The sequence below is a fragment of the Ctenopharyngodon idella genome, chromosome 14 (assembly GCF_019924925.1).
Source record: "Ctenopharyngodon idella isolate HZGC_01 chromosome 14, HZGC01, whole genome shotgun sequence".
NCBI lineage: Eukaryota > Metazoa > Chordata > Actinopteri > Cypriniformes > Xenocyprididae > Ctenopharyngodon > Ctenopharyngodon idella.
Genome location: NC_067233.1, coordinates 18,752,829 through 18,767,393, shown reverse-complemented (window position 1 = coordinate 18,767,393; position 14,565 = coordinate 18,752,829). Strand labels below are relative to the sequence as shown.

General features: G+C 38.1%; 1 protein-coding gene across 3 annotated transcripts in view; it reads left to right on the top strand.

Moving 5' to 3' along the window:
- ppp2r2ba (protein phosphatase 2, regulatory subunit B, beta a) overlaps positions 1-14,502 on the top strand; it is a 79,455-nt gene extending 64,953 nt beyond the window's left edge. For all 3 annotated transcript variants that reach the window (XM_051859634.1, XM_051859633.1, XM_051859636.1), the window contains 7 exons: positions 696-861; positions 2,576-2,688; positions 6,609-6,786; positions 7,854-8,018; positions 10,506-10,675; positions 11,777-11,868; positions 12,019-14,502. In XM_051859634.1, coding sequence (XP_051715594.1) covers positions 696-861; positions 2,576-2,688; positions 6,609-6,786; positions 7,854-8,018; positions 10,506-10,675; positions 11,777-11,868; positions 12,019-12,298 — 1,164 coding nt within the window. In that variant the 3' untranslated portion in view covers positions 12,299-14,502. The remainder of the gene's footprint in view (positions 1-695; positions 862-2,575; positions 2,689-6,608; positions 6,787-7,853; positions 8,019-10,505; positions 10,676-11,776; positions 11,869-12,018) is intronic.
- The last annotated feature ends 63 nt before the right edge of the window (positions 14,503-14,565 follow it).

The following is a 14,565-nucleotide window of genomic DNA, read 5'->3' as shown; positions in this document are numbered from 1 at the left end:
GCAATTAACTGTTAACAGAATCAGCAGCACATTACGGGATATTCACAGGCAGAAAGCCCTGTAGATTTCCATTAATCTCAATGCTCATTATTAACAAAGTTCTACACATCCTGTGTCCCTTGGAAGTTCATTTCTTATATATTTTTTGGCTAATTAGATTGTTTTCTGTTACCAGTAAAAAGGTAGTCATTCTGCAGTCATTGTGATAACGCAATGAAATATGCCAAATTGTGCGGACATATTTTTTGGCCAGGCTATCAGACAAAGAAATTATGAACACAACAGAGAAAAATTAAATACTCATTACTGATTAATTTGTAGTCAATGTATCCTTTTTCCTGTGAGCTTTTTTTTTTTGTTGTTATGCTTTTTTTTCTTTTCGCATAGTAAAATAAAACCTGTAGCTAGAGTTTGCCTTTTTTTGCCAAATAATTTTGTCAGATAAATACCTTGACCAAATGTAGCGTTTTGCTTTTCCTTCATATTTAAAATATTTTTAAAAATATATACAGTATAAAATATTTTCCTTATATTCTGATCATTTAATTGAACTTGTGGAGTCATAAAAACAAATATCCCCTCTGGACATCACTTTTGGCAACTACTGTAGATGACCATAACAAAATAAATGTTCGTAGCAAGCTATGTTGGTCTTTGCAACTGAACAAACAACCTTTCTGTCCTCTCACCCACAGAGCAAGAACCAGCCTCACAGACGTGGGGAGTATAATGTTTACAGCACGTTTCAGAGTCACGAGCCGGAGTTTGACTACCTGAAGAGTTTAGAGATTGAGGAGAAGATCAATAAGATACGCTGGCTGCCTCAGCAGAATGCTGCATACTTCCTGCTCTCCACCAATGGTGAGTGACATTTGAGATTTCAGTGCTAAAAATAATGCATTGTAAACATTATAATTCACCCAAAAATGAACATCCTGCCATCGTTCACTCATCCTCACATGTTCCAAACATGTATGACTAACATTGTTGTGTGGAATACAAAAGAAGGTACACTGAACAGGTATAACATTATGACCACTGACAGGTGAAGTGAATAACACTGATTTTCTCTTCATCACGGCATCTGTTAGTGGGTGGGATATATTAGGCAGCAAATGAACATTTTGTCTTCAAAGCTGATATAATAGAAGCAGGAAAAATGGGCAAGGGTAAGGATTTGAGCGAGTTTGACAAGGGTCAAATTGTGATCGCTAGACGACTGGGTCAGAGCATCTCCAAAACTGCAGCTCTTGTGTGGTGTTCCCGGTCTGCAGTGGTCAGTATCAAAAGTGGTCCAAGGAAGGAACAGTGGTGAACCGGTGACAGGGTCATGGGCGGCTCATTGATGCACGTGGGGAGCGAAGTCTGGCCCGTGTGGTCCGATCCAAACAACAAACTATTTTAGCTCAAATTGCTCAAGAAGTTAATGCTGGATCTGATAGAAAGGTGTCAGAATACACAGTGCATTGCAGTTTGTTGCGTATGGGGCTGCATAGCTGCAGACCAGTCAGGGTGCCCATGCTGACCCCTGTCCACCCCCGAAAGCACCAACAGTGGGCACGTGAGCATCAGAACTGGACCACGGAGCAATGGAAGAAAGTGACCTGGTCTGATAAATCACGTTTTCTTTTACATCACGTGGATGGCCAGGTGCGTGTGCGTCGCTTACCTGGGGAACACATGGCACCAGAATGCACTATGGGAAGAAGGCAAGCTGGCAGAGGCAGTATGATGCTTTGGGCAATGTTCTGCTGGGAAACCTTGGGTCCTGCCATCCATGTGGATGTTACTTTGACACGTACCACTTACCTAAGCATTGTTGCAGACCTTGTACACCCTTTCATGGAAACGGTATTTCCTGGTGGCTGTGGCCTTTTTCAGCAGGATAATGTGATCTGCCACAAAGCAAAAATGGTTCAGGAATGGTTTGAGGCGCACAACAACGAGTTTGAGGTGTTGATTTGGCCTCCAAACTCCCCAGAATCTCAATCCAATCAAGCATCTGTGGGATGTGCTGAACAAACAAGTCTGATCCATGGAGGCCCCACCTCGCAACTTACAGGACTTAAAGGATCTGCTGCTAACGTCTTGGTGCCAGATACCACAGCACACCTTCAGGGGTCTAGTGGAGTCCATGCCTTGATGGGTCAAAGCTGTTTTGGCAGCAAATGGGGGACCAACACAATATTAGGAAGGTGGTGAATGTTATGCCTGATCGGTGTATTTGAAAGTCTTTGAGGTCCAAACAACATCAGACCATTTACATTAGATTACAAACTATGATCTCAGTATTAATGCAGACTATTATTTATTAATAATGGCTGCTTTCATTTCAACAAAAGATTGTTGGAACAGTAAAGTCTTCCAATGACATCATACATCTCCCCACGTTCAGATGGTATGGCTACGGTTTATATACTCTGTTGGTGCTGGATCTTTTCCAGCCATGTGCCAGATTGTGTCCCACAGACTGCTAAATTTCCCACTGCCCACCTTTTTATTTTCTTCTCTCTCTTAATTTTTCCTCCTTTTATCATGTCTTGAAGCTGCTCTGTGTGTAACTGTTTATTTTCAGATAAAACTGTGAAACTGTGGAAGATCAGTGAGAGGGATAAGAGACCAGAAGGATATAACCTGAAGGATGAAGATGGAAGAATCAGAGACCCGGCCACCATCACCACATTACGGGTCAGCATGCTTGTATTATCACCACCTGCAAATTGACAATAAAGACAAGCAAAATGTTTAATATGGATACACAAAATGTATTATATTTGTTCATTAGATATGTCAGAACATCTAAGGATGATTCTGACAAAAAAAAAAAAAAAAAACAATTCAAAAGAAAATAAAGAAAATATATTTTACATAAAGAACATGAAGCTTATTTCTAAGAGCATTAATACATTTTCATTGTGACATATTTTACATATAATTCATAATTTAATTTTCATTACCATAATTCTCATTATCATTAAATTTCCATTAGTGTAGTATAGTTTTTTATTTAAATCAGCATAAATTAAGGTTTGTACAACAAATTATGAATACTTCACCATTGAACTAATATTTCATTTATTTATTTATTAATTTTACATTACAGTAATAATGAGATTTCATCCATTACAGTAATGAGAAGAAATAAAAATGAGGATGTCCTTAATTGTCATGAAGATGATGTCACAATACAGAAAATATTAACATTTAATTTTCTTTAAGCATAATCTTATTTCTTTTGATTTTAGAATTTAACACAAATCAGACATGTTCTTCAAAGGTTTCTTAAGATGTACTCCTAGAGTCTAAACAGTATTTCAGTAGTTCAGCTGACAGTAATGTATGATGAAATCTGTAGTTAGCTTTTGTAGAATCTTGTTTTTCAGCTGGAATGGCACATAGCTGAACAGTTACACTTCATCTTCCACTGAATCACGTACCAAGAAGTCAGAGGTTTATTATAAATCTGCCAGTGCGTGTTCTCATTAATGCTTTGAGAAGTTGCTGCTGTTCGCTCAAATTCTCACATGAAAATCTCATTCTCTGTGTTCAGCACTGATGCTGACAAACGATGAGCTGTCAGCGACCAAAAGGCATTCATTCATAATCAAACAGCAAGGACAAAGAGAGATGATAATGTGCAGTGAAGGGGCTCACAATCATTCCTCCCTCTGCTTTCCTTCTCACTCGTTCTCTACTCATCCCTCCAAATTGAATACAGATACAAAGAGGGCGCGACTCCGAGTGCCCATTAATGTTTGGTGCGGTGTCTGTTTTCTGCTCCATGGCCTAATGGATTAAAGCACTCCACTACTCCACCATTGTCTGTCCGGGCAGAAGATTAGCCTGACACCGAGGTGATGGCATGGAGCGGGCGGCAATCCCATTTGGACCGTGAAATGTATGTGCGGTGGAGATGCGGAGACGGATTTATCATGGAGCTCCGGTAGTGAGGGAGGAGGGGAAGGATGAGACACACATGTCATGTGTTCTGGCAGTCTCCATTGCCAACGCTGTGATCTTACTCTTGTCTCAGTATGCGATTTTACCCCTAAGGTTTGCGGTGGACTGGTTTCTAAAATCTGTGAGTTGACGTGATACAAGGTGTGACCGCCGTGGCATTTAAAGCCAGCGGTTACCTGACCTTTTATAACAATAGAGCAAATCAAAATGGATTCTTGTGCTATTTGACCTACTAATGCTGTCTATGCCATAAAAACAGAAAGCTAGGTGTTGGCCAATCCCCCACCCCCCCTGCCTGTCTTAGCGGTAGATAATAAGCATGTTTTCTTATCTTTTCTATGGTCTTTCACTCTCTCCTTTCCTCCTGTGTGATCCGTTTGCTCTTTGAACTACTGTGCGACTGCTAAGTTTGACACAGGAAGATATTTTCCCTCAGGATTAGAAACAGAGGAATCTCCTTAGATTCTTTTATACATAAAGAAATGGACAAAGTCCTGTAGCAAGACTTATGACTAATGGCATGTTTCCAGCTTATTCTGGCTAAAAAAAAATCACCCACTAAATCTAACTGACAGTTAATGTAGTTTTAAAGCAGTGGTTCTTGCAAACTTCCAGTAGTATTCCAGGATGACTTAAAAGGATTTAAACTATTATATTATTATTAATATATTAAAGGGGCGGTTGATTATGATTTCACTTTTTTAACTTTAGTTAGTGTGTAATGTTGCTGTTAGGGGATAAACAACATCTACAAACACAATGCTGACGACGCTCAAAGTTCAATGCAAAGTGAGGTATTTTCTTTTAAAGAATTCGCTGTTTAAGGACTACAATAAATCATGGCAGGGACTACAACAAGCTTCTTCCTGGGTTAGTGACACCACTATCCCTAAATATTACATAAACCCTTCTCCAGCTTTGTTGTTGTTGAGCAACCGAAGCGCAAGCTGTTAAAGCTCCGCCTTCTTTTGGAAAGCTGGCCAGGAGCAGCAGCTAATTTGCATTTAAGGGGACACACAAAAAATGGCGTGTTTTTACTCACACCCAAATAGGGGCAAATTTGACAAGCTATAATAAATTATCTGTGGAGAATTTTGAGCTGAAACTTCACAGACACATTCTGGGGACACCAGAGACTTATATTACATTTTGTAAATGTATGGGCATTATAGGTACCCTTTAAAACAATCTAATCTAATTCATTTGTTAAAACAAACATACAATTAAGATGAAAATTAATTCATATTTCCCTCAATAACTACTGAAGAACACATAGTTCTTGAAACTTCTAGAATCACAAAATGGATCATGGATATCTGATTTAAATGCCTCTTCTTTCAAAGAGTTGATGATAACCTGGCAATCCATTGACTAGTTCTTTCTAAAAGACATGTATTGTACCCTTACTTATGAAAATATGCATCAGATGGTCGGTGAATAAACTGTGGGAGGTCCATGGGTGTGCCATCTTATGCTGAGACTAATAAAAGGATGACATATAAATCTGTCAGCATGATAAACAAACAGCACATGAAATGCTAATTTGTGCATTAGGCATGCACAGCTAAACCAAACCATCCTGATATACATAGTTCTCTTTAAAAGCTAATTGCAGTTGTCCTCCACCACAGTATCATTTTAGCTCTGCATTTGAATACACCTTTACAATAGTGGTTCAAAAGCCTGATTTCAGAGCTAAAGACTGATTTAAATGCCTCTCACACAAGACAGAGGTGCTTCTGTGATGTGGTAATGAGTGACTCTCTTTTGGAATGGTACACGCTGCCTCTATACATCAGCATCAGTTAAGCAGCCCGCATCTGCCTACTGCAATTAGGACCTGTGGGTGGGGCGATGGTGCTGTTCTGGGCACCAGCTAACAGCAGGAAGTGCAGTACAGTGGACTCTTAGAAATGTGTCCCGCTGGATGGTCCCAGCTCACAAAATGCCAAACGCACATTGAGCACCATCATAATGGTCATTAGCTCCAATTAGATGCGAGTCGGTGCCAAATATAGAACTCTAAAAAAGGTTAATCATGCATTTTTAATTAGTTATACCAATTATTAAAACCCCCACAAAATTGTTTGAGGAGCTATGTTTTCATTCCTCTGTTAATGTATGTAGTCAATAGCCCTTAGTTTGCATTTCAGACTGGAATATCACACTTGACGGCTTGTACTATGGATGAAAGCAATGACACTTAAAATGAATAAAATCCAGACACTTTCTTTGCAACTGATGTTTGGGAAAGGAAGTAGATGGTAGCCAAATTCATTTATTATTTAATGGGAGGAGGACATTCTCTTTCTAGAGAGAACAAATATATAGTGCAAGATGTTTTTGGTGCATATAAAGTTAATTTTGTTAACTTTTTGGAGTGTGCTAGCATATGAATGGCCTTAAAGCTAATAGAAATATGCAAACATCCACAAAACTTGGGTTCATGGGGTCTTTTAAAATAGAATATAAAAATCTGTCTCCCTGTTCTGACCTGCTGTTCAATTCAGTGTTCTTTAAATAGAGTTGTGGATTATTATGTATGCCCTAGTTCTTGCTGATGAACGACAAGAAGGTTGATTTTGTTGTTGCTGTTGTAATTGTTACAGCAGATTCTGACCTTTTTTTTTGTCTTTTCATTTCTTTAGGTGCCAGTACTGCGGCCTATGGACCTCATGGTTGAGGCCGCACCTCGGAGAGTGTTTTCCAATGCACACACATACCACATCAACTCCATCTCTGTCAACAGTGACTACGAGACCTTCATGTCCACCGATGACTTAAGGATCAACCTGTGGAACCTGGAGATCACAAACAGAAGCTTCAGTATCCTTTGTAATGTCATTAAAGTTGACAGAAATATGTTTTTGAAAAAGAAAGTTCACCCTCAGTACTAGGCCAAACACAATTGTAAACCACTTTATTGTCAACCTAAATGGGTCTTTTCCCCCATTTGCCGGTTCCCCATTATGCATTATGACTATTATTTCAGTGTTGGGGAAAGTTACTTTTAAAAGTAATTAATTACAATATTGTTACTCCCTAAAAAACTAATTGCGTTACTTAGTTACTTTTTATGAAAAGTAATGAGTTACATTACTTATGCATTACATTTTCTCACTTGGCTTGCTTGTTTGTTTTTTAAAAACAACAAAAAAAGTTCTATTTTTGGCAAATGTTAAGGCCCTTTTCCACCAAAAGTGAAATGAATAAGCCTCGGGCTGAAGGAAATGCATATTTACGCCTGTACAGTAGAGGGCGCAGCTCGAACAAACCTTTCAGCTGTGCTGCCATTCTGGATTAAAGAAGAATAGGATACAGAAGGAGGAAGTTCAACACTCTTATTTCTAAATCTAATATAAAGTAATTTGCTTATTAGTATGGTTGAAATAGATAATTGAAGGTCAGCAGCAAAGACATTGGTTAATAAAGTGAGATTAAATAAAGTATATTTGTGTAATTTAATATAGTTAATTATTACAGGTTTGCATAAAATTGAGATTACATTTCACTGTTTTTATTCATTTTGAGGAATACTGAATGTGTTTGTGCAAGTGAGATGAGTAAATGTTCACATTTAGTCTAGAACTACAATAACCATCATGTTTACACAGCGCACAAAACTCCTCTGCACTTTATTTCTCTCAACATGGGGACAGGAGATTTGTCAGTCAATAAATGTGAAAAAGTAACTTGCGTTACTTATTTGAAAAACTTAGATATTTTGTTGTAAATGGAAAAAGTAATGCATTATTTTACTAGTTACTTGAAAAAGTAATCTGATTACATAACTCGTAAGTTACTTGTAATTAGTTACCACCAACACTGTTTATGATTCATTGTTTTACTACTTGACCTACAAGTTGAGAAGTTTTCCTGAGCTGCTTTTTCAGATATTGTAGACATTAAGCCTATGAACATGGAGGAGTTAACGGAGGTGATAACGGCAGCAGAGTTTCACCCTCACCACTGCAACACCTTCGTCTACAGTAGCAGTAAAGGCTCCATACGTCTGTGTGACATGAGGGCAGCAGCGCTCTGTGACAACCACTCGAAATGTGAGTCAGTGCAACCCTTGATGAAAAAAAAAGACATTAATGAGACAATTGTTGACATACACTATTGTTCAAAAGTTTGGGGTCAGTAAGATTAGTTAGATTGGTTCAATAAAGAAATTAATAATTGTATTCAGCCAGGCATTAAATTAATCAAAGGTGACAGCAAAGACATTTACAGTGTTACAAATGATTTCTATTTTAAATAAATACTGTTCTATGGGGAAAATTTTTTTAGCAGCACAACTGTTCCCAACATTGATAAGAAATGTATATTGGGCTCCAATCAGCATATTTGTAATGATTTCTGAAGGATTAAGTGACACTACCTATGTTTCCATCCAAAGTTGCAAATTTAACTTGCTCGCAAAATTGGAATATTGCATAAAACATTTGCGAATAAAGCAGCATTTCCATTCCATGTGTTCAACAGAACAAAATCGTCGCTTCCTGGGAAATTGGCACAAAATATCTATAATAAAAATGGAAGTTAAATTACATTATAAAATATATTAAAATAGAAAAAGAGTTATAGCAATATTACTGTTTTACTGTATTAATGATCAAATACATGCAGCCTTGGTGAGCAGAAGGGACTTCCTTCAAAAGCATTTAAAAAAAAATCTTACCAACCCTAAACTTTTAAACGGTAGTGTACATTTATAAAATGAATGTGAATAGCTTAGATCAGATACCTTGGATTATGGAATAATTTGATGAGAAATGTTTTGAGTTCATATTGAAATCTCAGACTTTGTAGACAATTGACATTAAAAAATGCAGCTAAAAGAAACAAAGGCTGATTGCTTAGAAAAGCAATAGCACACATCTCATCGCCATACTTTAGGATTTGAAGTACGATTCAGGTCTCTAGCACTAATGGTGTGGAATGAGTTATGCACCAACATTTAATACTTAGGATTAGGGATTTGAACAAACCCCCAATAGGTAGGTAATGGCAAACACCACTAATAAAGCTTCTTTGAGGTCCTTAACATACTGCAGATTTTTTTTTTATCCCAGTTTAAATGAGTGCTTACTGCATTCTACAAACCTTTATTGTAACATTACAAATGCAAAGGGGCAGTACAGCTCTAGAAACACTGTTGTCTCTAGAGAGCACAGCCAGTACATACGCCACGACAGGGATTAGCCTCTCTTCCACCTAGGGCGAGGGCGTTGGAGGTGAGGATTATGCTAATTTTTAATATGATTGCGTCTCCTTGAGCTTAACTGGCTAATTTCATTTGGGGATTGGACACAATGCAGACTGATGAACCTGTACTGGTGGAATACAGTGGCATCCCCTTTGGCTGCACATGGCTGAATTGATAACCACAAATTGACACATTTCCATTTCTTAAGTCATAAATGCTCAGGTCTCCAGTTTAAGCTGGGAAACATCCATGTGCATTTGATGATCAGATTGAATGCATTGACATTTAAGCTTGGCATAAAAATCAATGCTCAAGGGCAGATAGCCATGCCTATAGTTTTCTCACCGCTCAAAGAATTTGGTTATTACCTTAGTTTTATCGACATGCTTACTGGTCCATGTGTTCGCATCCTGTTGAATAGACATTTACATACTGCTGCTGAATTTTAAAAGGCCAGATTAGCTGGAGGGGGAAACAGCTGTGAGGGCTTCAGGTTTAGCTGCCTTGGTTTGTATCTCCAGAACCACATTGACCTAAATTATACACACATCTGTCAATTTTTTCCCTGGTACATGATCTCACAGCAGGTGGATCTGCCAGTTTGCCTCAGGAAAGACCTCCTCAATGTCTTCTCTATCGCATAGTGTGTGCTGCTCCTTCCATCCACACTAATAAATCTTCCAGACATCCCAGAGAATATTCTTAAAAATCAATCTGCGGTGGCAGGCGGGGGAGGCTAACCAAGCCCAGCAGGGTTCTGAGCCGCAGCAGAGTCTGGGCGGAGGGTCCGTATCCCCTCATATCACTCCCCAGAGGACTCATTAGCCCCCTCTGAATGACACCCAGCAAGACTGCAGGTGGACAGGCTCACAGTGTGACAAGGCACACTCATGACAAACACCTGCAGTCCACCAGTGCCCAAATATCCCCGCAAGCATTGATCTGTTTCCTCCCCCTCTGCCCATGTTTTTCATCCGCTGTGTAGATGCCTGCCGACACATCACAGGATAATCCGCAACTAAGTCAACAAAACAGTGAGGGGATAATCAATAGTAGATGATAAATATCTGTTTCTCTGCTCTGACAGGTGTATTATTTCCCTGGCGAGCCGGGTAGATTTATGATGTGTTGGGCAGCAAACGGCGAAAATGATTCAGAAAAACTTTCTTTGGAAGTTACTTGTTAAAGCCAACATAAAACAGCACTTGCAATCTATTTTACTTCTAATGTGGCATATTTCTGAGTGAGATGAGATATTCAATGTGGACGGGACATGTTTTAATCCTCATTTTAAAGTGTTTTTTTATTTGATTTCTCAATTATTCTCATTTAGTTTTCGAGGAGCCAGAAGACCCAAGCAATCGTTCCTTTTTCTCTGAAATCATCTCCTCCATCTCTGACGTAAAATTTAGCCACAGTGGGCGGTACCTGATGACACGTGACTACCTGACTGTAAAGGTCTGGGATCTGAACATGGAGAGCAAACCACTGGAAACCTATCAGGTAAGGCAGTTAGTCATTTCATTGCATTTAACAATTGACTAATGCCCAATTTTAAAGGCCTCATGAAGTCAAATTTGGCTTTTCTGGCTTATAATCCATGTCTGTTAGCTTTGAGGTCATCTATATGCTTGTGTACTCCTAAAAGAAGACAAATAAAAACATTTAGTACACCTACACTGCCATTCAAAAGTTTGGGATCAGTAGGATTTTTTAATGTTTTTAAAAGAAGTCGCTTCTTCTCACCAAGGTTGCATTTATTTGATCAAGAATACAGTAGAAACTGTAATATTGTGAAATATTATTACCGTTTACAATTACAATTTTTCCTATTTGAATATATATTAAAATGTAATTTATTCCTGTGATCATTACTCCAGTCTTCAGTGTCACATGATCCTTCAGAAAACATTCTAATATGCTGATTTGCTGAAACATTTCTTATTATCAGTGTTGAAAGCAGTTGTGTACAATTTTTTTTTTTAAGGATGCTTTGATGAATAGAAAGTTCAAAAGAACAGCATTTATCTGAAATAGAAATCTTTTGTAACATTATAAATGTCTTTACTGTCATTTTTGATCAATTTAATGCATTCCTGCTGAATAAAAGTATTAAGTCTTATTAATTAAGACTTTCCGAGACTTTTTTCAAAAACATTAAAAAATCTTACTGATCCCAAACTTTCAGAATGGCAGTGTACACATTTAATATATACAGTCAGGAAAACAGACCGAAAATACTGACGCCTCATCTTGCACTACACAAATGTTGCCCAATAAAATGCACTCTAGAATGAGAGGTCATCTCCCCCAAATTATAAATTCCACCTACCTCCATTCAGCAATAGCAAGTAGCAAAATCACGCTTCACTGATATCTTTGGTTTCTCAAAGTCTTAATTTACTTCATCAGCCTGTTAGGCACAAAGCAGGACATCTTCCACCAATGGGCTGGAAAATACGAAATCAAAAGATTCTCATCAAACAATATCATGGGGTCTTTAAAAATTTCACACTGTCTAAAAACAGAGGAATTTGTCATAACTGTGTTTACTAAATTAACAGTCAGACTTGCACAAAAATTGTCACTGTTTCCTCCATCCAGGTACATGATTACCTAAGAAGTAAGCTCTGCTCGCTGTATGAGAATGACTGCATCTTCGATAAATTTGAATGTGTTTGGAATGGATCAGACAGGTCAGTGTTTTACACAGCTGTATTAAGTATTTATATTGTGAATGGTAAATCAGAGCAAAGTTATTCAAAAGAAAAATAATGATCTAATTATAATAAAGACAAAATGATCTTAATGAATATTGTTGATTTTTCATTTTGTTCTATTTCCAGCGTGATCATGACTGGTTCCTACAACAACTTCTTCCGAATGTTCGACCGTAATACGAAGCGTGATGTGACACTGGAGGCGTCCCGGGAGAACAGCAAGCCTCGGGCAATTCTGAAACCTCGTAAGGTGTGTGTGGGCGGAAAGCGCCGCAAAGATGAAATCAGTGTGGACAGCCTGGACTTCAGCAAGAAAATTCTCCACACCGCCTGGCATCCTTCCGAGAACATCATCGCTGTGGCAGCCACCAATAACCTTTACATATTCCAGGATAAGGTCAACTAGCACAACTGTACCACCTCCACATGTTCCTGAGAAGAGAGAGAAAGAGGAAAAAACGCTGTAGCCCAGCAGGATATTCCAGGGTGTGTTTTGTGATGAGAAACATGAAGTTACCTATGATGTGGGCAGAAGTATGAACAGATTGTGCTGGGTAAGAAGGCCATGTTGTGCAAGGATGCTGCCAGACTTTCACAAACAAGAAGCATCCTGCCCTGCACAATCATTCTTCCTCTATTAAGTACCTGCATTTCTTCTTCCATAAACTCTTGTTTATTTATCGTATTTATTCATTTCTCTGCTGGAAGGAAATGCCTGACTCTTTAAATCTGGACAAACGTGCATTTTCATTGCTATGAAAAAGAATAAAGAATCTTTAATAAGGCAAAAACAAACCTTGAATAAGACGGGCCTCCGCAGACATACTGGCATCAGAAAAAAAGGGGTGCCTTTACAAAAAACAATGGATTTTCATTCCCTTTGAAACACAATGCTCTCCAACTTCCTCCGAAGTGTCTGACTGATCCGTAACAGACTAAGAATGTGACACTGCGATGATTGTAGTGTTGAAACAAACAATCTGTGGATGGAATCACAGTAGTGTCCTGATCGGTCCTCTTGAAAGGAGCTCTGAAGTAAAGTCAATCCCATTGGTCATGTTTTGTCAATCCATGTTGTCGTCTTATTTTGATGTAAGTAACCATTAACAAGCTGTGGTGCCTTCTTTTCGTATGTGGGTACTTGGGCGGCAGACGGGGTGGTGGGTGGGAGGGTTTTCGGAAGGGTGGTAATTGGGTTGTGAAGTGTGAATGTTTTTACAAGAAATGTGAAGAATAGCTTTGTGTAAGAAAGGAAAAGAATTGCAGCGACATGATTTTACAGTACACAGAATTGAAGTACTTGAATTCTGCATTATAGTCTTCACTTTATCTCAGTATTCTCATAACTTTACAGTATACCCTGTTTTTTTTTTTTTTTTTTTTTTTTAAATTCTTCAGTGCCGTGCTGGGTGAAAAGTATTATTGCATGCAACATGTCATCTATAATGAGCCAATGAAGAAAATACACTGCCCGGCCAAAAAATTTTTTAAATAAGCTCGATTTAATTTTTTGATTTAAATAGGCAAATGCTAAAGAGTCTATGATTTGATCATTATTGCAGTGATTATGATGTTTCTAGCATGTTATATGTTTGGCATCAGTTCTTCTAACACTAATTGATGGAGTGTGTAGCTTTTCATTTCTTAAACAACCATGTAGGAAGACACATCATGGCCACCAGGATGACAATGTCAAGATTTATCAGGCTCAAATTGTGAAAGAATGGTTTGGAGGGAGCATGAAGAATCATTTTCAAACATGATTTGGCACCTATGCATCCAAAAAGTTGATGCACCTCTTGATGGAAATAAATGTTGTGATATAATTTCAATCAGGAGGTGCATCAATTTTTGGTCAAGATCTTGTATTCACAATGCAAGAGGTGAGCACTCTGTAAAGTCTACTCCAGCACATCCCAAAGACTTTTAATGAATTTAAGGTCTGGACTCAGAGATGCCAATTCATGTGTGAAAATTATGCTTCATGCTCCCTTCCAACCATTCTTTCACAATTTCAGCCTGATGAATCTTGACATTGTCATTCTGGAATATGGACACATCATGGAAGTAATAACAAACGAAAAGCTACACACTCCATCAATTAGAGTTAGAAGAACTGTTGCCAAACATATAACATGCTAGAAACATAATAATCAATGGAATAATTATCCAATCATTGACTCAAGACTTTTCCTATTTAAATACAGACAGCGACTTATTTTTTGGGCCGGGTGTGTACATGTTCCACACCATCAAATGAACCTGTAACAATCAGATGTCATCTTTTTACATGCTTTCTGCTGCATCTGTCTGAGACTGTTAAAACGTCATAATTCAGTTACGTTACTTTGGCCTGAGGATGACAGGAATGCCGGTATCATAATGTAGCCTATACATGACGTGAAGGTTAAATGATATCAGGGAATTTTATTATGTACAAATAAACCAGTAATGTTCTCTTCTGAAGGATAAAAACTTCAGTTGTAAACTTCTTAATGAAACAAAGTTTTATAGCTCAGAATGTATCTACATCCAATTATTTGCCATGCAGTCTTTATGCTTAATGGAATTCGTTGAAATAAAAAGAAACGAAAAGGAAGTTGAAATAAAGTTTATTTTGTTTCTTTGGCTCCCTTTCACCACACGTAAATTAAACAATGGCGCCCCCATGTG